Source organism: Vespula pensylvanica, chromosome 19 (assembly GCF_014466175.1).
Source record: "Vespula pensylvanica isolate Volc-1 chromosome 19, ASM1446617v1, whole genome shotgun sequence".
NCBI lineage: Eukaryota > Metazoa > Arthropoda > Insecta > Hymenoptera > Vespidae > Vespula > Vespula pensylvanica.
Genome location: NC_057703.1, coordinates 3,569,659 through 3,594,258, shown reverse-complemented (window position 1 = coordinate 3,594,258; position 24,600 = coordinate 3,569,659). Strand labels below are relative to the sequence as shown.

Sequence of the window (24,600 nt, the reverse complement as noted above, 5' to 3'; positions counted from 1 at the left end):
CTAGGTTCGTAGATACATTGTCATAGAGCAATATAAATGACCATTGAGTAGAAGAGCATTGACTTAATATGAGCATTCATTTCGTTATGAAACTTTAATCTTATACTATTAAATACGACGAGATTGGTATATCTCTCAATATTAATAAATGCCATTTTTCAAGTAGTATACTGTCCACAAGTTTATTTCATGGTCATTGAAATCGATTTAACATAATCCGTTCGTAAACAATAATCTTACTTTGTATATATTCCTTACTTTTTAACAATCAATTAGAAGATTCGTTAAGAAAAGAAGAAATCTTGTAAATAAATATTACACAAATCTTATTGTTCAGTCCAAGATTGAAACAAAATGTAGTAATAAATTTTGCGTTCGCTCTCTCTCTCTCCCTCTCTCTCTCTCTCTCTCTCTCTCTCTCTCTCTCTCTCTCTCTCTCTCTCTCTCTCTCTCTCTCTCTGTCTCTCTCTAACTGAATAGAATATAAGGTGCGATACGTACCATCATACATTTATTCTATATCTTCTATGGTCTTCTACATCTCTATCTTTTGGACGCTTAACTCATTACGAAAACTCAGTTATTTATTCTGTACCTTCTATATTACTTTTTATTAATCTTTTTATTCTACCTAATTCGTTTTTCTCATTTTAAAAGTATAAATGTATTATTTAAAAAAATTCACGTGTTTGTTTAATGTTGAAATAAAACTTTCTTTATCATAGATTTAACCTATGTACATAAATTTTAAAATAGATTTTTTTTTGTTTTCTTATATATTTCTTTAAATTAATATTTCATTTCTTCAGTAAAATTAAAAAATTATTTGCTAATTATTTTAATTTTTCCTTCACTTAATAAGAGATTACGATCTCTATTTCTATTACGGCATTGGATTATAACAGAGTTCGCTATGAATACACATGATGAATAATGAATATAACAAGAAATATTTCGTTCTATCGAAGAACACCGGCATCAACTTTTTCAAAGGATCGTACAATAATTCAAAGGATCGTACAGAATTTAATCTGATATCAAACTGTCCAATAAGATGCACATATTCATGAAAGGTCATGTTGCACTATATCGTATTTTTTTTTTATTTCCAGAAAATTATACTGAAGATCGAATCTGATGCTACGATATAGACGATAATATTTTAGTATTATTTAACATAATATTTAAATATCCGATATATTTATGATAATATTTAATGATAATATTTAAAATATTAACTTCTCTGTTATGAAATAATAAAGAAAATGATGTAATGGTTTATATTCTTTTAGATATAGTCATATTATTTATTTTTAAAAAATGAGTAAAATAGTAAAATGCTTTCTTTAAACATTATAAGGAGTCATACAGATCCAATTTGGAATCATATAAAGTTACGCCAGTTCGTTCATCTGAGTGCTGCTATAATTTAACTTCGTATTAATTGTAAAATTAATAAGTATTCCTTTCATAGATCATTAAAAATATTCATTCTCTTTTCACGGACGATTAAAAAGAAAATTATAACAAATATTTAGCATTTATACGACTTAGTACTAATGTAGAAGGTCATGTACAATCTAGATATCACTTTTCGTTTCCATCCAAAAAGAAAAAGGTCTTTAAAAGTAATGAGAAAAGAATAGATGGCCATTATAACTCGTTTTAAATGATATTATAATGTGACGTCAATATTAAACATTATCGATATTTGCCGTCATAAATATTTTTTCAAAATATTTTTTATCAAATTTCCATTTAGATTAGAAAACATCATGAGAACGATATTATGCGAATATTTTTTATCTTATACATATGTACATACATACATATATATATACACATATATATATTATCTTATACACACACACACAAATATATATATGTACATAATATACACACTTATGTTTGCACTAGTAAATTTAACTTTTAAGAACTGCTTGTTATCTACGAATAACTTGTTACTAACAAATAAATAGATTGTATCTAAGGTAGGCCAAATGTCCTATCCTCATTTCTCAACTATGATATCCTTTCTCTTTTCATTCTCACTTTTCTTTCTTGCCTTCTCTCATAGACGTTTCATATACACATTCTTTTCAAGTCTATGAGAAATAAATATCGACTTACGGCCTAATTATGCATTCCAAAATTTATTTTTTAATCTGTTTTGTTTGTATTCTGCATGGGTGCTATCTATTATGCAATGATATTCAACACTATTATTGTGGAGGTTGCATTAACATGAACGTAAATACACATAGTGTCACTAATGAAGTAATCGCTAAGGCTAAATTTAGTTTATGTCTATATATGGTATATATATATATATATATATATATATATATATATATATATATACTAAATCTATATGGCATATGTAAGAAATGATATTTCTTTAGTTTTTCTCGTTCATTTGTAGTGTTTAATAGTTTCGTGGCCAAGTTGTTAGGATGAATTTTCAGTCGTTATTGATATGATCTGTTGTGTTTGACGATTTCTTCTTTTACCAGTAATATACCAGTTTTTTTTATTTATTTGCTTGTTCGGGATATAGCACTCTCCGTTCAAAATGGATCTCAGGTTTTTGTTTCACTATCTCTCAATCGATTTTATATTTTAATTCGATATAAATATATTGACTGTACCTCCATATTGGTTTGAGAATAGTTTTGTTAGAAATTGTTAGTTGTGATTTTTTCCGATTAGCTACAATAGTTTTCCATATTTTTCGTTTAATAATTCTATTTTTTTACAGCGTTTTTCATAGGAGTTTTCTGTTTAAGTATACTCTAAGATATTTAATTGTTTTTTGCTGCGGTAGTATATCGTTGTTTAGTTTTATAGAGGAACATATTTGTTTTCTGGTAGTAAAGGTGACGCGTGTGGATTTTGTAAAGTTGATTTTAATCTTTCATGTATTTAACTAATATTCTATCTTATGAAGGTGTTGTAGTTTATTTGAAGCTTCGTGTGGATCCTGGTCAGAGACTAGTTGGCCATGTTATGATAATGAAAGAAATCTGATGTATAAAGAGTATATAATAGTGGCTAGAACGCTACCTCGCAATACTCGGAAAAGTTTATGAGGTATGATTTTATATAGAGTAGAACGATTGATAAAAGGTGATAAAAAGTGACTGAACGGTGATAAAAGTTCTTTGACCCTGATTATTAAGATGGTGTGTCAGACTGACGAAAATTTGTGATACGTTCAGAAATATTGCGGAGCAAACTTTCTAATCTTAAAAATCTTCTCATTAATCATCATCTACGAACTCATAAAAGAATATATAGTTTAATATATTAATTTTCGAGTTATTCGTTCTATTCGCAGACGAACTCATATTGCTTCTGATATCATAATGTAACACCTGCACTAATTAAACTTATATTTTTGAATAATGCACTCTCAAGAATTAAAGAAACTATCCAGTGAAGCAAACGACACTTATGCGATAAAAAAATGTGTGAAAGAGGAATAAGAAGGCTAAGAGAGAGAGGGAGAGAGAGAGAGAGAGAGAGAGAGAGAGAGAAAATAGCGATAATTCTGCCAAAAAGAAAGGAAAAAAGAAAGAGAGAAAAATATGCGTACGCACGAGTGTTGCAGTAGTTCATATTATCCTACTGCAAAATCGTCGATTCTGTTTTATTTTTATAGTGTTTTTGATCTTTTGATATATTTATGCCGCAATGCCTTCGTCATTACATTTTTTGATTTTGCAAATAGTAATAGCTGATTTTATATCACATCAGAGAGCAAATTTTATTTCATCATTACTGATCAAGTATATAACGGATCAGAGTGATGTAATTAATATAACGAAATAAGAATTTATATCTCACTGATGTCTTATAAATTCAATAAATATCTTATAAAAACTTTATACTATATAATGTGTAGGTAATGATTAAAAGTGTATTATATTAAGATATGTATATAACCGTGCATAAAAAATTTGCAGCTCAAGTAAAAGAAAACGATCTACGTAACACATACTACTATTATATGCGAAGTAATTTGTTTTTGGTATTTTTATGAAGAATTATTTATAATGTATGTATGTATGAACTGAAAAAGAATATCTCCAGATAAATACTATTATTTCTCTACGCTATACATTATAAACTTATAATGATGGAAATTTTTAATAATAGTAATTTATGTTAGAGTATGCATTCTCAAAATATCAACGATAAATAAAATAAATTTCAGAATACATTCAATTGTACGAGTATAGTATTAGCTTTATTCGTATGAAAGCATAAAAAGTTGAGTACAATGATTAATGTATCAGCCAAGATGAAAACTTTTATTATTTATATTTAAAAAATTTCTATATAATGAAATTGTTTATTGACTAAGTTGGTTAAGATCGATAGGAAGTAGTGGATGTTTAATATTTTAACCAATCAACAAATGAATGAACATTTACGATACATATAAAATTCGAAACTCATTCGTTAAAGTGAAACTAATATAATGAATAATCTTATTGATAAGTAAAAGATATTTAATTTTATTTAAAAAAATAATACATACATTTGAAAAACTAATTTTTATTAAGGAAGCAATATGTAAGATTTTCGTCCGTAACGAAATCAAAAGTAAGAAAACATTGATAGGACTATAAAACTAACAAAACAACAAACGAAAAATGAACTTGGTCAGTTTACGAATAAAATATGTTATTTTACTAATTTTCAACATATTTATTAATAATATAATGCAAATATTTATCCAACATATTTATTAAAAATATAGAAGAGAGAATATTTTCTGTAACGTATCAATGTACACATGTATTCCTTTTTTCTTATATACATTGTTATTATTTTTAATATATTATTATTATTCTTAGATACTATACAATCAGAAAATTATTTTTGATGTCCAGATTTATTATATAATACTTTTCCAGAATAAAAACACGGAATTTCTGTTTTCAGAATAAATATATATAATTATAGATTATAGTAGAAATATATATTAAAATAAAAAACGAATAAAAAGTCAAGTCTGTAACAAATTTAACATCACAATGATGAACCAATTGAAAAATGTATTATGCAATCACTATCACATTTTTAATATTTACAAAATGTTCCGACAGAAATCATTCTTAGTCGCTCCTTCTGCAAAAATAAAAATTTACCGATGTAAGATGACCGAGGAAGCAAAGTCCATACCTTGTATACTTTAAATAAGACTTGCTTTTCTCTTCCTTCTTTAATTTTTCTTAAAATACAAGGATAGTAGAAATCGTGGCAAGAAAAAACAAAACATATTTCTCCATCTATTATTCAAACATGGCGAAAGGAAATATTTTGAGCAAGATATTCTACTAATTAATAGGATGGTTATTGCTGAAAATGAATTTTTCTTTAATTGAAATAATAATTTTCGTATTTTTTTATCATTTAAAATTATTATTTCTTCTTAATATATTATCCAACATTAATACTTATTTTTATTGAAAATTTTATCAAGCGACAGAAAATTGGATCATAAAAGCTCCGCTATAATTTTTCAACTACAAACTTGATCGAAATGATAAAAATTAGACGGAACCTTTGATTTCCGTACGACAAGTTTTTAACCGGCGAAGATCGTTCGAAAAATTTCCTAGCATTCAACCAAAGAGAAAGAAATTCAGTAGATAATACCATATTTTTATAAATTATTGAAATTACATACTCGATAATAGCTCTTTAAAATAGACAAGGGTAGGAATAAAATGGTTTACGTCGATCTAAGCTATTCAAGGAAGTGGCATAAGAACTTCATCATTCAAATTGTAACGTGTAGAGTAAGGAGCTAAGTTTAATAAGGACTAGGTCATACGCTATCGCCATATATCGGACGATAGTCGGAATGTTTTTGTGTTCGTTCTACAATAATACCAATATAATTCATTAACAAAACTAATCTACTACTAATTTACTAATAACTACTAAGCTGTGGATATATATATATATATATATATATATATATATATATACATATTTCATTATTTATCTGACTTAATGAAAAAATGGAACCGAATGAAACCTAATAAGAAGAAAATATGAAAGATACAAATTCGATCGATTCGATTGCTGTTTGTTATTTTACGTATATCAAAAAAAGTGGAAATTTCTGTGTTTAAAATTTTTTGTGTTTTTAAACAGTGTACAAGCTACTTATTTTCTATAATCTTCCAGAATAAAAATTTAAAGTTTGTAAATTTATGAGTGGTACAAACATTTCTATATAAATATAGTGAAATGACGAGAACCCGTTCAAACAGTAGTTTCATTGAATATATTAGAATAAAATTTTTCGTATCAATTTTTCGAAACAAAAATGTGACATATTGATTTCACCAATAATTCTCGGCGAAGGTACGTGCATCTGAGTGCATAAAGACAAAAAAATAAGATGGCTATCGAAATGATCGATTTAAAATAATTCAAAGCGAACTTATAGCAAGATTATTGCGCCGGAATGTCTAACGATATCGCAAGCGCGTAAACGAGCATACAATTTTTATTTAAGCGATTATATGACTCTGGAATTTCACATAAATGCAATTAGGAAAAAATAACTAGCAGGTAAACCTTGATAGAATGTCGAATTTGTAGATTGCGCGCGATCGCTCAAATAACTACAAAGAAAAGGAGCCGTGCGAAAACCTGCTCTCGTCGAGAAAGCGCAGCACTCAACAGAACCGAATTAACAAGTTATGGTAGAATCGATAGGATTTTATCATATTAACCCTTTACACTTATAATTCGTCTCTCAGCTAGATTAATTTTATGCGGCAACACTTATTTATATTACGTAGATATTAGAACCTCGAGGGATTATCAGACCATGAACAAATTTCTTAACTCTTCGTATATCTTTTTAGAAAGTGTAATATAAAGCACTTCGAAATGGCAATAAAATTATTTGATTATTTGAAAGAATTCTAGACCGTGATCAATGTCTCCAACGTTAGTTCAGATTCGACGATCGTTGGAAAAAATTGGTTGGGAAGTTTTGGAAATTTCAAAGTTTAATAAAAACGGATTCTAAAAATAAAATCATTCATTCAAAATCATCGATTCAAATGAAGATGAATTTAATTTTTCTTTGTAAGGCGACAAGATCATCTTTATATATATTGAAGTGGACGAAAGCAGTAATGAAGCAATAAAATACGAACTATAAGAAAGCGAAAAATCAGAATAGACAGTGACTGTAAAACCGAAAGTGATAGCGCAGAAGACATAACAAGTTGGTTAATATACACAGAATCCAAAAAAAATATAAGCAAAAATATAGTTTGTACCCGGAAAAAAACTCGCAAGACTCCAAATATCATCAAATATAATACAATGATTTTTTTTAACTTATATGTTATAGATAAACTCATTAATGAGATAATGTGTGAAACAAATAATTATGTTAAAAAAAGTTGGAAGAAGCACACTATCGTCGAATTCGATATCGCGAACTTGGCATGATGTATCCAATGAAAAATTTGGGTATTTCTTGTAATAATAATAATGATAATTATTATAACAACGTAATAAATATTACATCATAGATATAACACGTTGAAATTTACTAATTATCTAATAATGAATACTTGACATTTTTTCTGTTTCTTTCTTGCGCTGATCGTAAAACTGAGATCGCACATGAGGAATTTTTATAAGAAATATAAATAATATATAATAATTTGTCTGATTTTAATAATAGTATCAATACGTTGTATATTGTACTGATTTAGGTATATTTAGGTATAAATAGGTTATAATATATAACGATAATCATTTCCATAAAATACTTTTATTAAGAAATTATTATATAAATAATTATATAAGGAACTGTGTGTGTGTGTATGTATATATGTATATATTTGTTCGACGAGACCAGCCAGGAATTAAATTCAAAATAGATTACTTACACGAACTATTCGTGGACGACAGTCAATTTTTTAAATCAGAAGGGAGTTTAGGACTTTTTTCGACTTCCTCTCTCAATATTAGTCAATACTAAATTTGCGAATATACTCTTGACTCGATTGATTTCTTGCATTTGTTTTGTTAAATGAACTATTTTCAATTTATTTTTTTATACTAAAAGTATTTTGTCGACATAAATATCCGTAAATATTATAATCATTGCATCGTGTAACTTGTCGATAGTTATTAATAGGAGATACATTGATCATCTTATCTGTTCATTTTTTAGGAGAAAGTTTTATATATTTGAATTGAGTATTCTGATTTTCGAGAAAGAGAGAGAAAGAGAAAGAATGCAAACATTCATAATTACATTATCTTAAGACAAGTTTTCACAAATAATAGATATTACGCTTATTATTGTATTATTATTAATAGATATTACGCATATATCATGAGTTATTTATTTTCTACCGAAAGAAAAATAACTCATGATCCATCATCGCTTATTGTATACATAATTGTCATAAGTTTAATATGCTGAACGTATGTACGCCTCTTCTTCTTTATTACTCTTATCTCATTTCTCTCTCTCCTTCTCTCTCTCTCTCTCTCTCTCTCTCTCTCTCTCTCTCTCTCTCTCTCTCTATCTATCTCTATTTCTATCTCATTATCTTTCTCTTTTTACCCCTTCCTCTCTATTCCTTCATTCTTCGACTAAACAATTAGACTCGTATAATGTTCCGTACAACTTTGTAAGAAGATTTCATTAATTTATCAGATTTCTTCTTAACGATTTCTCTAATTGGCTGTTAAATAGAGCAGAATAAATACACGAAATTACTTTTTAAAGAAGATTTCTGTTGTATTAGTTTTAATAAACATGAAATAATCTTGTAAACCGTACATTTTTTAAAAAAAAGGTCTTTATTGAGATATTATAAAATAAATTTACCGTTAATCGCGTTGTATGCAGTAGTGTAAGTATTGAATTAAAGTATCATTACGGACAGAATGTCGATATTGCTATTTCAGTCAATGATCATTTACATTATTATATTTCGCCCATTCCAAAATTCTACATCTCATTAACAGGAAATTAAATCATTGCCCCACGACATATTGTACTGAAAGAAAGGATTAATTGATATCGTAAATCGTATACATACAAAAAAATTGATAAGGATATATGTTTGAAATTTTACAAATCTTTAAAAAACCAATTTATAGGAATTTAAAAATTAGCAGTAATAATGATCTTCAAAGTCTTTATCAGTTGATTATTTATTATGCAAAATTGTATAAAATAATGAAATCCTTTTATAGTTTTTGTAGAGTTCTTATTTTATTCTATTAATAACTTATATCTGCTACAAATTATCTACTATCACGCATAGAACATGTTTTGTATATATATAGTATGTATGCATTATATATATATATATATATATATATATATATATAACATACATAATATATAATATATATATATAATATATAATATATAATATATATATATAACATACATAATATATATATATACACACATATATATATATAACATATTTTAATTAATTTCTTTTTTCCAATTTTAATTTTATAGGACTCGCCGGTTTTAATGAAATATTTATTTTTATCAAAATTTTTTCAATAGCTACCGGACGATCTATTTTGAAGATAAATCTTCTTAACAAGGAAGCAATTATTACCTTCATTTCTAACATGGCGAATATTTGACCTAAAAAAAATGAAATCAATGCTAAATGCATTTTCTATAACTTTATGGAATACAATTTCAATGATCTATAAAACATATTCTTATTTTTAATTATATACTAATTACCTATGCAATTTCTCCGTCCGTAGCTAAATGGAAAGAAATTGGTAGAATGCATCTTCCCTGGTAGAAATCTATCCGGATCGAATATTAGTGGTTGGGGCCAATATTTTTCATTTCGATGGAGATTATATATGAAAAATACCGCAGAACTTCCTTTCGGTATAGTCCAGTTTTTTGTCACTTGATATAATTAATAAATAAATATTATTACTAAATAATGTACTAATATTATTACGTACTAATATTAATGTACTAATATTATTAAAATAAAAAAGTATAATAATTATTATCTTATATGTAGAGATACCTTTTATATCTTGCATTGCTTTCCGAACGATCACAGGACCTGCCGGAAAGAGGCGTAACGTTTCCTTTATTACTCGTTCCAGAAGTTTCATATTTTTAATATCATCATGTGTTATTCGAACATGTTTCGGATCGCTCGAGCCGTAAATTTGATTCAGTTCCTCGAACACTTTGTTCTTTGTGATTAAAGATGTGAAAAAGATGATAAGAAGTTACTATGAAAATAATTTTCTTCGTATAAATGATTACAAATAATTCAGTATATATGATATGTACATACTTGAATATCAGGGAATGTAGCAAGCATTAAAAGTACAAAACTAATGGTAGTAGCTGATGTATCGCTTCCCTAAATAAAAATAGACACTTTTATCCAACTTTTGACAAATCCAACATTTAACAAGGTTTTATTGCAACTAAATAATAAATACGACTTACAGCTATAACAATCGTATTGATTTCATCTCGGATATCTTGTTCAGAATATTTTCCTCCATCATGCGATGATTCGAATAAAAAGTCTAGAAGTATCCTTGGCTTTTGTTCTTGAAAAATAAAAAGGATCTTTTATTGGTATCAAAAAAGATAAAAAGTAACATTGCATTGTGTGTTTATTATTACCTGAACTTTGCTGCGTCTTGTTAATTATACTTCTCAACATAGATTCCTTTTTTCTCTTGATTATCTTTGCAAACAAAAAATAATATATAGACAATATAATATTAAATTTTCTAATTTTTAGAAGAAAGGAGATAATTTAAAAAATATTTATTTGAAATATACATTGCTTGTAACATTATCCAGGTAGAATAAACATGTCTGAAATTTCTTTCCCATTGAAGTATTATAAAAAATTATATTCGGTTGTAACCATAATTTACACACCCTTTGCGCAGCTATATCCATCAAACTAAAGAAGGAAACAAAACATGAATTATAAATAAAAAATAAAATATTTCAAATATAAAAAATTCATTATTATTACCATTCAATAGACTCAACTACTTTGCAATTCTGATTGGCCAAGAAATTTAGTTGAGTATCAAGTACACCATCTTTCGATAAGGAATGTAATAAAATTATTATAAATTCATAGAAATAAATATAAATTTTATAAACCTTTAAAAATTTTGAAATTTTACCATATATTATGTCCAATGTACAGCGAAATACGTAATGGAAAACGTCTATTTCTTTTCCAATTAAAGATTCCAATTTTTCTATTAAAGTGATAGAATGGTTGACGAGTACATCCATATGCAACTTTACATCTTCTTTAAGAAAAATTTTATTTAATAATTTTCGATGAGGATTCCACGTTGATACTACAAGTCGGAAGAAAAGCAACACTTAATTTACATTTTCTACTTATTTTTTTCATATATAGAAATAAAGAGAGAGAGAGAGAGAGAGCGAGAGAAGCTCTTGTGTATATTCTTATAATACATTTATTTTTATATACGTATAAAGAGGAAAAAATATTTTACTCTTAAAGTTTCTACATAAATTAATATTTAAATGTGTATAAATATATATATATACTATTTATAATTACTTAATAACTATATATTACTAAATAATGTAGAATACGTTTACCTCACCTGGAGCAGAAAACAAACCATTGCCCGCAAAAGGTTTTATGTATTTATAATCCTTGCTCTTGTCAATAATATTTGGATTACTTAATAGAATCTTGAGAAAAAAAAGAAAACAAAATAAAAAGACTATAAATTTATTATAAATCATTAAAACAAATAGATCTTGCCTTGATATATTCAGGATCGTCTACCATTACAAGTAATCTCGTGCCCATCCATATACGCCACAATGAATGATAATTCCTACCAATATTTAAAAACTGTTGGGCTATATCTAAAAGAAAGATTAGAAATAAAATCCGAGTAAAATATTTAAATGTAAAAGATATCAGTTACAAATTTACCTTCGGTATCGCCAATAAACAAATGAGCATTTCCGATAATTGGATATGCTTTTGGACCCGGGATTCCTTTGATCGTATTGTACATATGTAATTTATTTAAGAAGTATTGTATAATTTCACAGAATAATCCAATTAGTATTATTATAATAACAATCAATATTGCAGTGAACTCCATGATGAATTGAATCGATTAGAAAGTTTAGAAACAATTTAATAAAAATAAAAATAATCTTATAATCGTAATAACAATTGTTGAGATTTACAGATACTATGTTCGCATAGTACAACGATTCAGCCTACTTAACAATCTTGACAGAAAATGAGGATAGAAGATGAAACGAGGAATATTTAAAGAATACGAAGTACAGACTTTGCTCATGCGATCTGAACTTACATTAACAAATTTTTATAAAATTAAAAAAAAATTGCATTGGAGTAAAAAAATAAATTCTCAGTAGTCATCTCCTTTTTTAAATACAAAGAATACGATAACAGAGCATTATATTATGAAACTCTTGTTATTTGATTCTTCATTGGAATGATAAACAAGATATAATCTCTTTTCTATACAGTTTTTTCTGTTATATACACTTGTCTGAATGCAGTTCGTTTGCTTAAATGTTGAAACATAAACATGTGCATAATAGAAAGCGATAACAGAAACGAGCGAGCGATTGGGAAAAACGCATGATTATTTATATAAAATACTAGGCATGAATGCGAGAAAGCACGTCAGTTGAATTTTACTTCTGAAATATCGAGCATCAGGTATTCAACGAATATACAGACGAAAGGAAGTTTCTATTCTGGTTAAACGAGGCTCATTGACTTCTTATTTAATAAATCATTTACAGTAACATAGATACTCTAAACTAAGGCTTAAATCCTACAGTTTATCAATAAAGAAGAAAAAAGAACAAGAAGAAATTTTTCCTTTCTATTGTCTTTTTAATGTCTGAAAGTCATGTACGATTTGCTAAAATTATAAAAAACTCGACAATTATAATATTAATAATTAATTGAATAGTATAAGTATAGTATATTAAGGGTAATACACTCGTTATAAAAATTTCATACTTTTAGTATCATCGTGTATTATTGGAACATGTTTCGGAGCGCTTGAACTATATATTTGATATAGTTCCTCGTATACTTTCTTCTTGGTAACCAAAAATGTGAAAAAGACGACAAGAAGTTAATATGAAAATAATTTTCATTATATAAATAATGACAAATAATCAAGTGTGTGTCCATATATATATATGTATATATATATATATATATATATATATATATATATATATATTTCACCATATTGTACATAATTACATATGTAATTAATTTAAAAAGGATTGTATTATTTTATAAAACAATCAACTAGTGTTACAATAATAGGAATCAACGTTACTGGTGAATTTGATCGATTAAAAATTGTAGAAGCGATATAATATTTTTTCTTTGATAGTTTCATGATCGTAGAGTTTTAATCGTTGAATTTTACGGTCACAACAAAAAGTGAGGAATGAAGACAAAAATAAGCGTTACTGAAATATTACAGTTTATGAATTTTGTTCACTCGATCAGAATTTACATCAGCAAATTTTTACTTGCTTAATGCAAAATTCCTTCGTAAAATAAACTGTTCTTCATTTGGTTCTTCGTTGCAAATAATAAATTTTTATATAAAAAGATATAAAAGTCAATTGTTAAACAGTGAACAGAGAAATGTGAAGCTTATTTGAACGTTATTGAACGTTATTTGAACGAAATATCACCATCACTCTTTACTCATCGCGTTGGTAAACGAGTACGTTATCGGTTGGTAAACAAAATGCCGCAATATCTCACTCGCTGAAATATTTGCAAAATAAAACGTTGATATAATTTTTTAGTTTTCGAACCGGCAGAAAATTGCGAAAAACGACCGACGATGCATTCTCTTCCAGCTCCTCCTTCTCATTACTTTAGGAGAACATCGATGCGGCTTATTGAGATAGCCTCAATACGAATATCGTGATGCATATCACAACATATTACATAAATTGTTTGTACGATGAATCTTCATAAAATTCGTATCAACACGTGACTGATTTCGTCTAATGTGAAAAAGTTATACAAAATGAGATCTCGGGTCAATGTCGTTTTCTCCGGACAAGTTGCTATGAGAAATTTTGATAAAGGAGCAACAAATAGCTTATTACATATGACTAAGGAAACATGCATATCACAACTGTATCTCAATACTTCAAAACACATTATTATTTCGATTCACGAAACATTCTTTATGGCTGTATCTCTATCGGCGAGTGTTTTTTTGTTGGAAACATTCAATTGTTTTCTAGCTTTGTATTGCCGCCCTTGTTCATCGTTACTAACGGATCTATAACTCTTTTAAGAACTCGATTAAGAATACACGGGAGCAGACTCTTCGTGCGAATTGATCATCAAATTACACAAGCAATGATTCTATTTATCTTTTACATAGTGCAACTTACTCATGTCTATTACGGTCTATTTTTTAACTTTAACTATTTCATAATTTTAACTTTTTCATTCGCACTAAGCGTTTTTTTTTGGAATTAAAAAAATAAAATAAAAACAATCTTTAAAATCATATAAAAATGAAACGACTATAGAAATTCTGAAAATATTGCGATGAGAATTATTTTATTATAAACAAAATGCATAAAGTCTAAACAAAAAATATTTAATATAAAAGTAAAGAAAATGTCTTTAAATCTTAATTTAACATTTATTTCAAAGTTTTTCTGAAATATAATTTTTATATATATTATAAATGTAATTAAAACATTTATAAATACGAAACGTTCCATTCAATACTAAATATTTAATTTTATATTAGGTTCAAAAAGTATGTATATAGTTGCGTTGTAACTATTATTTCAGAACATAAATTTACTTAAAGAATAATTTCATTAGGTTACATCAAATTTTGTTAATTTTGTAGTTTATTTTTATAACATATTATTTAATTTCATATGTATTGTCAATTCATTACTTTAGTATTATAATTAATTATATTATATGATGATAAAAAAAATATTTTTTTCTTCAAGAATATTTACGATTGTAATTATTCGTTTGTCGCTCGTTTTTTTATCCAGAATTAAAGAAGCCCAAAATATTACCATTCCAAAGACTTTGAGAGTCGTGTGAGGCAACAATATTCTTCCATCGTGATTTTCTCTTTTCGTTAGAAGCTATCCTAAATCCTTATTTATTAAAAATTTGTAGTTAATGTAATTATTTATATACTTGTTCTTTACATGCTCTCTGTTGCATTTAAGTTTTATTCTCTTATGCACTGGCAAATTATTATAATTAAAAAAAATATTATTAATTCCCATTTTGTTATCATTTATTGTATATTAATGATTCTATGATCTATTCTGATTTACGGCATTATGATGCTCACCAAATAGGTTCGAATATAAATAACAATGTTCGCAATATCATAATGATCCTAATTGCAATCTTGGAAATAACGCGAACAAAATATATCAAAAAATTATTTTACAAAAATTATAAAATATTTCTATATCTACTATTCTAATTTTTTCAATTGTTACATTTCCATCCAAAAAATTTAGGATTATTTATATAAAAATATAATGTAAATTCAAAACTATCATAATTCTGTATTTCCTTAACAGATGTGAATAAAAATAAAAGAATACAAACCTGTTGATAAATCTACAATAACACTATAAGATGTGTTTCAATCAGAGTTGAAGAAATCGTAGGACATATAAAATTATGACTACCATTAGTATCTTTTTCGCTTACTATATATTATCATTGTATCGTTCGATCGGAACTCTTTGGATCAATAAATTGAAATAATTTTAACAAAGAATTTAGTGCATGACAACATTATCACGAATCTAACCACATCTATCAAGAATGAAATCTTACAATAGAATATCTCGTAAGCTATATATTGATAGTATGTAAGTTATACAGATAGTGAATATTGTAAATTTGTGAATATAACTTTCGTGCAAATTGTAATAAAACGCTTACATGAAAAATTATCGAAAATAAATATGTAATACTTTCCTTCGTTCTATCAATAATTTTACTATAGATGTAGTTTGTTTATTAATACATACTTTATTAATTCGTTCACAATAGAACGTTTTCTTTTTACGATCATCGAAAGCAATTTGAGAGTATTATTTTTTCCGATTAGTTAATATCTGTTTGGATAGACCAGTATTTTTTTTTAATTCCTTATTTTATTTAGAATAAATTCGGAAATGCGGCTACGAAATACTATGTATATAATTGGATGGATACCTTATTCATTATTAATATCTATATATATAGAAGAAATATTTTTCATGAATGAAAATAAGAAATAATTCTTTTTTGCATAATAAACAAGATAATTACTGTTCTTTAAGCTAAAAGTAAAAATTAAGGTAGAAACAAATATTAAAGTAAAAAGTGGAAATTTATAACATATTCATCATACCAATGAAAAAGCAAATAACAACTTAACAACACTTTCTGTTATCGCATTTCTTGTGTTAAAAAAAAAGAATTATATATGGAATTAAATATTGATTCCTTCTCCGAACTTCGTAATATCTTCTTGCCCAATCGAATAAGAATTTTCTGAGATAAGCTTTAATCGTGCGACGAAGTCCGTATTTCGTATTCTTTCAATATTACTCATTTTCCTCTTTCATCCTCAGTTTCCGTTAAAACAGATAGATACTATATGTCGTTGTGTTGTGCCAACAGAGTATTTCAACAATTATTACGATTATAAGACTTTTTTTATTTTTATTAAATTGTTTCTAAACCCTAATTGGTTCAATTCATCATGGAGTTCATTGCAATATTGATTATTATTATAACAATACTGATTGGATTATTCTATAAAATAGTACAATATTTTTTAAATAAATTCCACCTGTATAATAGGATCAAAAAATTCCTGGATTCAAAACATATTCAATTATTGAAAATGCTCATTTCTTTATTTGTCATAACGAAGATAAATTTTTAACTAATATTTTATATATTTAAACATTTTATCCGATTTTAATTTATAATTTTTCTTTTAGACATAGTTAATCAATTTCTAAATGTAAGTAAAAATTATCAATTATTATAGCATGCATGGTTAAGCATGAAATTACTTATTATAGTAAACAATCCTGAATATATCAAAATAAGAACCATCATCGTTATTTTAATAATTTTTCATAAATTCATGTTATTTTTATTTTGTTTTCTTATTTTATTTCTTAATGCTATATTTAAGATTCCAAATTGATTTGCAAAATCCGTGTGGAATCCTTATTGAAAATTATTAAATAGTTTTTCTTAAAAAATATGTAAAGTCACATATGGGTGTATTCGTTAATCATTCTATCGTTTTAATGAAAAAATTAGAAATTTTCGTTGAAAAAAATTAGACTTTTGCCATTACGTTTTTCGCTGTATATTGGACATAATATATGACAAGATTTTTAAATTTTAAAACGCTTATAAAATTTATATTCGTTTGTATTAATTTATTATAATTCTGTTACGTTCCTTATTAAAGTTAACATGTTTAATACTTGACTATATTCGCTGAACAGTGAGAATTGCAAACTAGTTAAATCTATTTAATGATAATACTATTGAATTTCATATGTTTGAATTGTTTTATTCCTTATTTATAATTCGTGTTTGATTTCTTTCTACAGTTTGATGGATATAGCTATGCAAAGGATCCTTAAATTATGATAACATCAAAATATAATTTTGTACAACACTGTTATGGAAAAAAAATTTTGATCGTATTTATCATACCTCGATAATACAACCCTTTACAAGCAATGTATCTTTTAGATAAACATTTGTTAAATTGTTTTAATTCTTTTAACATTAAAGTATTTTAGTATTATAATTTTCATATATATAGATGTATATTATTTTTTGTTCGTAAAGATAATCAAAGGAAAGAAGGAATCTATGTTGTGAAGTAAATTCAATCGAAAACTGACAGAGGAAAATTCAAATAAAAATAAGTATCTACACACGATAACAGCACGATATTATTTTTCATCTTTCATTAATTCATTAAAATTTTAATTTTTTCACTAAAATATATAATTCTATTATAATTCATTAAAATGTCTTAAATTTATTATTATTAATAATAGATCGTATGCGTGTTTATGTTTCAAGAACAAAAGCCAAGCTTTCTTCTCAATCTTTTATTCGAATCATCGCATGAAGGAGGGAAATATTCGAAGGAAGATATTCGGGATGAAATCAATATTACCACTATAGGTGTAAGTCACATTTATTATTAGGTTGCAATCAACTTTTATTTATTGAATAAAATTAGAGACACATTTCTTTTCAAGGAAGCGATACTTCAGCTACTATTATTAGCTTTATACTTTTAATGCTTGCTACATTCCATCAAATACATAAGTATATTACATATACTTAATTATTTGTAATTATTTATATAAGGAAAATTATTTTCATATTAACGTCTTATCATCTCTTTCACATCTTTGATCACAAAGAACAAAATATTTGAGGAACTGAATCAAATTTACAGCTCGAGCGATCCGAAACATGTTCCAATAACACATGACGATATTAAAAATATGAAACGTTTGGAACGAGTGATAAAGAAAACGTTATCTTTTTCCTGCAGGTCCTGTAATCGCTCGGGAAATAACGCAAAATATAGAGGGTATTTCTATATATAAAATAGTCATACTTTTTTATCTTTAATAATGCTAGTACATTATTTAGTAGTAATATGGACTAAAACTGGACTATCCCGAAAGGAAGTTTTACGATATTTTTCATATATAATCTCCATCGTAATGAAAATTATTGGCGCCAATCGTTATTATTCGATCCAGATAAGTTTCTACCGAGGAAAAATAATCCCTCAAATTTCTTTCCGTTTCGTTAATTTCATTCAGTTACGGTCGAAGAAATTGCATAGGTCATTACATACTCTAATAGATTTCTGAAATTGTACTTCATAAAGTTAAAGAACAAAATGCATTTACAATTAATTTTATTTTTTTAGTTCAACAATTTGCTATGTTAAGATAATAATAATAATTGCTACCCTGACAAAAATATTTATAATTAAAATAAATAAGCCAATAACAGTTAAAAAAATTGGACTAAAAATGAACATTACGTTAAAACCGATAGAAACAATAAAACTGTAATTTGAAAAAAAATTAATTATACATACATATACATACACACACATACACACGTATATAATACGTGCATAACTAAAATATATATTTCACGAATTCTGTAAACGATATTATATAATCTGTAGCAGAAACAAATTATTATCTGTATAATATAAAAACGGTACAAAAACCGTTTACTAGCATTTCATTATTTTATATAATTTGATATAATTAATAAGTAATTATTAAAGCAGTTGAAGGTCAGCCTTATTACTGATTTCAAAATTCTTATAAATTAGTATTTTTATAGATTAGTAAAAACATAAGAATGCATACTTATAGATTTTTTTTTTCTATACTCTTCTTTTAACTAACCATTTCTTTAACCATCACGTACGACATGTCGTGGAGCAATATATTAATTTTCTATTAATGGAATTTGGTATATTGGAACGAGCGAGATGTAACGATGTAAATGATCATTGATTGTAAGAGCAATATGAGAATTCAGTTCGTAATGAGACTTTAGTCTTATACTATTAAATACACCACGATATCTTCTCTATTATAATATCTGGATAAAGGTATTTTTTTGAAAGAGTAACAGTCCACAAGATTATATCATGGTCATTGAAATCGATACAACAGAATCCGTTTGTAAAATAATCTCGTCTTTTATATATTCCTTATTTTTGAATAAGCCAAATAAAAAGATCGTTAAGAAAAAATCTTGTGAATTAATAAAATATTTCTATAAGGATGTGCGGAACATCATACAAGACTAATTACTTCAGTAAAAAAATGAAAAAGAGGGAAAAACAAGGAGAAAGAGAAAGATGGTGAAGTAGTGCATAAAGATAAAAGGAATAGGAAAGAGAGAGAGAGAGAGAGAGAGAGAGAGAGAGAGAGAGAGAGAGAGAGAGAGATCTGAAATAAGAGTGGAAGGAAAAAATGGAAATACATACGATAAGCATATTAAGATTATTTCAATTATGTATATAATAATCAATGATTGATATCGAGTTATTTTTCTTTTCGTGACCTCTAGTTATGAACATATTACACGTGGAAACTTCACTTGAGATAATGTTGCATTTTTCTCTTTCTCTTTATCAGATCGCACATATAGAGTTTTCTCATTAGAAACGAACAGACAAAGTGATTAATATATCTCCTTTTAATAATCTTATCAACAAATTACATACTCCAATGATTAGCGTCGGCACACCAATATTCATTTCGGCAAAATACATTTAATATTTTTCAATCATTCGATTAGCCACCTATGTAACTATAGCCGAAACTATAGTCAAAATTTCTTCAAATATTTCATTTAAAAAATTGTAAGATTAATTCCTAATAATTTTTAATAGTTTAAATATTAGTTATAATTAACTATTAAATTATTAATAAAAATTAATTAAAGATACAAATTATTAAACTTTAATTATTAATAATAAAAAATTACATTGAATAACAGTTTACATGTCTTCTATATTAAAATTATTTAATCTAAAGATCTGAAATAACAATTAATATTAATTAGTTTAGTAATAGTATGTTATATTATTTATATATGTTTATATTAACACAAAATACAAAACAACAATATAATATTTTTTCAAAAATAACAATTAATAAACATATATTTACATACATATTATATATTATTTTCATAAAGATGAAAACACGAGTTTATATCATCTATAAGGTTTCTCTTCTAGCGTTATTTTTTATGATTTGCTTTTATGATTTGTAAGAATAATCTACTTTATATTATTACTATTACTATTATTATAACAATAATATATAATATAATAGTGTATTAATAAGAACAAGGATAAGAAGTAGAACTATATAGTTATTTTTATTACGAGTATTTTTTGCCAAAAAATATTAAATCCAATAAAGCTTGTAATCTCCCAATGTGAGAATCGGCAGATATTTCAGAAGCATAACGTGCTTATAACAATCAATTCTAGGTTTTCAAATAACAAAATGCCACCTTTATTGTTACTTTATCGTACCATTATCTTAGTATAGAAATATACTCATGCTTTAATTTATATTAAAATAATATAATATTTTTAACGAAACATTCGACAAAATTTTGTTTTTTATCGCAAATTTATATACTAGTTATTATGTGCGTCAATTATATCTATTATTTTCTACGTATTTATCATAAAGAAAATATGTACGTACCGACACCGTATTTAATACGGAACACTACGAAATACATGTTACCATCAGAAAAAAATATCTATAAGATAGACCGAAAAGTACGAATTTACAGCTTACTAATCTTACCTACACTAATCTACTCGAAACCGATGCTTATGAACGCGAGAGAGAAGTATAATCCAATTTTATCATCCATACAACCTACGCATGAGGATACTTATCATCTGGTTAAGATCGTAGAATTTTGCGCTTGTAGTTCATATTCTATCCACATGTTTCGCTCAAGTCGTATACACTTTGGGCGAAAGGTGATAAATAGATATTAAGCTAGTACTTGTTGATATGATGTGTTTTTATGAAATCTTTGATTAATATAGTAAATATTTCTTATATATCATATTGTGTTTTATTTATATTATTTATTTATTGAATCTAGATTTTTGGCCTAGCAACTAAAATTAGCATATGGAAAGTTTATTAAGTGGTATTCGTTGATGAAAACTAAAAACTAATCTCTAAACACGTTTAATGGGAAACTTTCACCGTATTAAAAAATTAAGCAAATCAAATTATTTCTAAAGTAAAACTTAACAACTTGAAGAAACTGATACTAAAGTTTCGGAAACTTTCTATTATATTATTAATTCTAATTTATTATGTTTAATAATATTAATAGTATTATTTATTTTAATAGTTATTTTTAGTAAATATTAATTCCAAAACACAAATTGTCTTTCAAGTGGACATCAAGAAGACATTTCTTGGTATAAAGAAGTATTACAAAAGAATTAATTATATTCACCATTAAAAGAGTATCAAAATTATGTCTGAAAGATAACATTACTAAAATTTTAGAAAATCAAAAGAATTTTCAAAAGAAAAAAAATGGATCTAAACTACAATCATACTTGACAAAATATTTTGAAAGAACTATCATGTTAATTGGTATTCCACTATTTATAAATGTTTTATTAGCAAGCAAGATAAAATTTAAATGTTCGGTCAAATAAATAATCTTGTAATATTATTTTTATAAGCTTCGAATTTTTTCTTTATTTCTTCATAAGAAAATGTGAGGTGGGAACAACGTTAAGTAAAATATTCGCATCAGAAAATGTATTTTTTCTTTATTTTCAAATTATGTTAATATGTGATTATAATATTGAACATTTCGGAATTCTCCAACCAATGATGCTTAGAAATCAATTATACAATTTAAGCACAAAAACTGAAGATGTCAAATCAGAAATGTGTTACTATGCTGTTATTCATTTTATTTACTTTTACGGATTGGTTTATTTTCCCTTTAAATTTGCCAGATAACTTATGTTTTGAAAAAAAGTTCTGCACTTTTATTAATAGCTCAGATTGATTTTCAGAGATGGAACGTTATCAGGAAATGTAAGAAATTTTATTTTGTTTCTCTTAATTTGTTTAATAGGAAATAAAATAGATTAAAAAATTATGTAAAGTAGCTAGTATTGTAAAATATTTGTCTTTAAATTATATTTCAAAATCAATCATCCTTTTCTTTTTTAGGAAGGAAATAAACATAACAAAGGAATTTGTTATGCAGTAGATTGGACTGACATTTGACTGTTATGTACTATAAGTCTGGTTTTTCACTTCGATTCTGACCTACTTATGTTTTCATTGGTTATTACAAAAAAAGGCATCACGATAAGATCGTTCTACAATACCATTCGAAGATTCATGACTACTAGAGTTTCTTGAATAAAAACGTTTGTTATTCATATGAAAATAGAAAAACGAAATACCGAAGGATTTAGGAGTATCATTCGATAATATATATCCATCAGTTAGTCGATGGTTTCAGTCAAGATGCAAAGTCTAACTTCGAACTTGATCAAAAGAATTCTGAAAAATAATTATTTACAGGAAAAATCAGTGTTAAATAGTGATCCAAAATTCAATTGATCAAAAACGAAGAAGATTGACTAAAGTACGAACTTATCGAATTGAAAGATGTGAAAATGAAGTAAGGAATAATTGAACTATAAATTTTGAAGAATATAATGTTTTCAAAAGTTATTTCTGCAGAAAAGATTAGTATCTGTACTGATCCAGAAAATTTACTTCCATTATTTTTCAATTATCTATTATGGAAGAAAAACTATAAAAGGAATTTGGTAGAAATATTAAGTTGAAAATTTCTAATTTTTTACAAGACCATCTTTTTTAACATGTAATAAAACTCATCTTACTTACTTTCATATATATAGATACATATTTCTAGAGTATGTATACACAGATACAAGAAACAATTTTTCATGTGATGAAAAGAAAAGAAATGTAAAAGGAAGACATTTTTTCTTGCCTTCATGTCCTTATATTTGATATGTTTCCATTAAAAGTATTTTATCTAAATAAATACTAATGAGTATTCACATAAAATTATAAGATACTATATATAACGTGTCGAAAGAATTATTAAAATAAGATGAAGTAGTTATCATGGATGTTAATCTAATAAAATTCTATGTTTTATGTAATATTGATCATCACTCCTATTTTTCAGAGAAAAAAAAGAACACTTAAGATAACAATATTATTATAATACTAAGCAAGCAAAGATTCATTATTATATAATCCTGTTAACTTTATACGTGTAATATACGGAATTGATATAAATAAAAGTCAAGTAACTGACAACTAGAAAAGAAAAATTATTTAAATGATCTGCATTAATTATTTCAGTATATAACTAATTAGAAATAATAATATGAATATGTTAATTATATGTACTTTCTGTTCTTATTTCCTCTCGTTCTTATTTCATTTTACTCCCACTTTTTCGCACTCCCTCTATTTCTCTCTCACTCTCTCTCTCTCTCTCACTATCACTCCCACTCTGTCTATCTCCTTCTCTCTCACGCCCGCTACACTCTCACAATAATCATTAACAAATGTTATTCATGAGCAGATAATTATGTACACATTATTTCAGAAATATTTTATTAGGTCATTAGTTTTCTTTTCAATAATCTTTTTTCATTAGCTTTAAAAAGTAATGAATAAATAGAATATGAGATCCTTTCTTAACGGATAGATACTAACGTAATTATCTTTTTACTTTAAATATTAAAATATAATTTGTCCAATAAAAAAAAACGAAGACATCTATACTTTTTATAGATATATTTTTATTAAGATAGACATTTAGAAAAATG

At 26.0% G+C, this 24,600-nt stretch overlaps 2 protein-coding genes and 1 long non-coding RNA gene across 5 annotated transcripts in view; 1 reads left to right on the top strand and 2 right to left on the bottom strand.

Annotated features, from left to right (window-relative positions):
- Window positions 1-7,858: 7,858 nt before the first annotated feature.
- The window catches only part of LOC122635815 (cytochrome P450 4C1-like), an 18,732-nt gene continuing 1,990 nt past the window's right edge, over window positions 7,859-24,600 (bottom strand). The window contains exon 10 of the mRNA XM_043826487.1: window positions 7,859-7,876. The gene's annotated coding sequence lies outside the window, so the exon portion shown is untranslated. The remainder of the gene's footprint in view (window positions 7,877-24,600) is intronic.
- On the bottom strand, window positions 8,845-12,251 carry LOC122635814 (cytochrome P450 4C1-like). 3 transcript variants are annotated; one of them, XM_043826485.1, is made up of 13 exons: window positions 12,024-12,251; window positions 11,847-11,953; window positions 11,683-11,773; window positions 11,224-11,406; window positions 11,067-11,136; window positions 10,865-10,991; window positions 10,703-10,766; window positions 10,520-10,626; window positions 10,362-10,430; window positions 10,083-10,257; window positions 9,779-9,955; window positions 9,645-9,673; window positions 8,845-9,062 (listed from the first exon to the last, which is right to left on the bottom strand). In XM_043826485.1, exons 1-13 carry the CDS (start codon window positions 12,196-12,198, stop codon window positions 9,024-9,026), a joined length of 1,413 nt encoding a protein of 470 aa, XP_043682420.1. In that variant the 5' UTR covers window positions 12,199-12,251; the 3' UTR covers window positions 8,845-9,023. The 3 variants fall into 3 exon arrangements, with proteins under 3 accessions (XP_043682420.1, XP_043682421.1, XP_043682419.1); XM_043826486.1 differs by lacking the exon at window positions 8,845-9,062 and having other exon boundaries at window positions 9,502-9,673; window positions 10,967-10,991; XM_043826484.1 differs by lacking the exon at window positions 8,845-9,062 and having other exon boundaries at window positions 9,502-9,673; window positions 12,024-12,250.
- Window positions 21,707-23,229, top strand: LOC122635821. The gene is made up of 2 exons (XR_006328758.1): window positions 21,707-22,354; window positions 22,949-23,229. It is a non-coding gene; the product is annotated as an uncharacterized LOC122635821 (long non-coding RNA).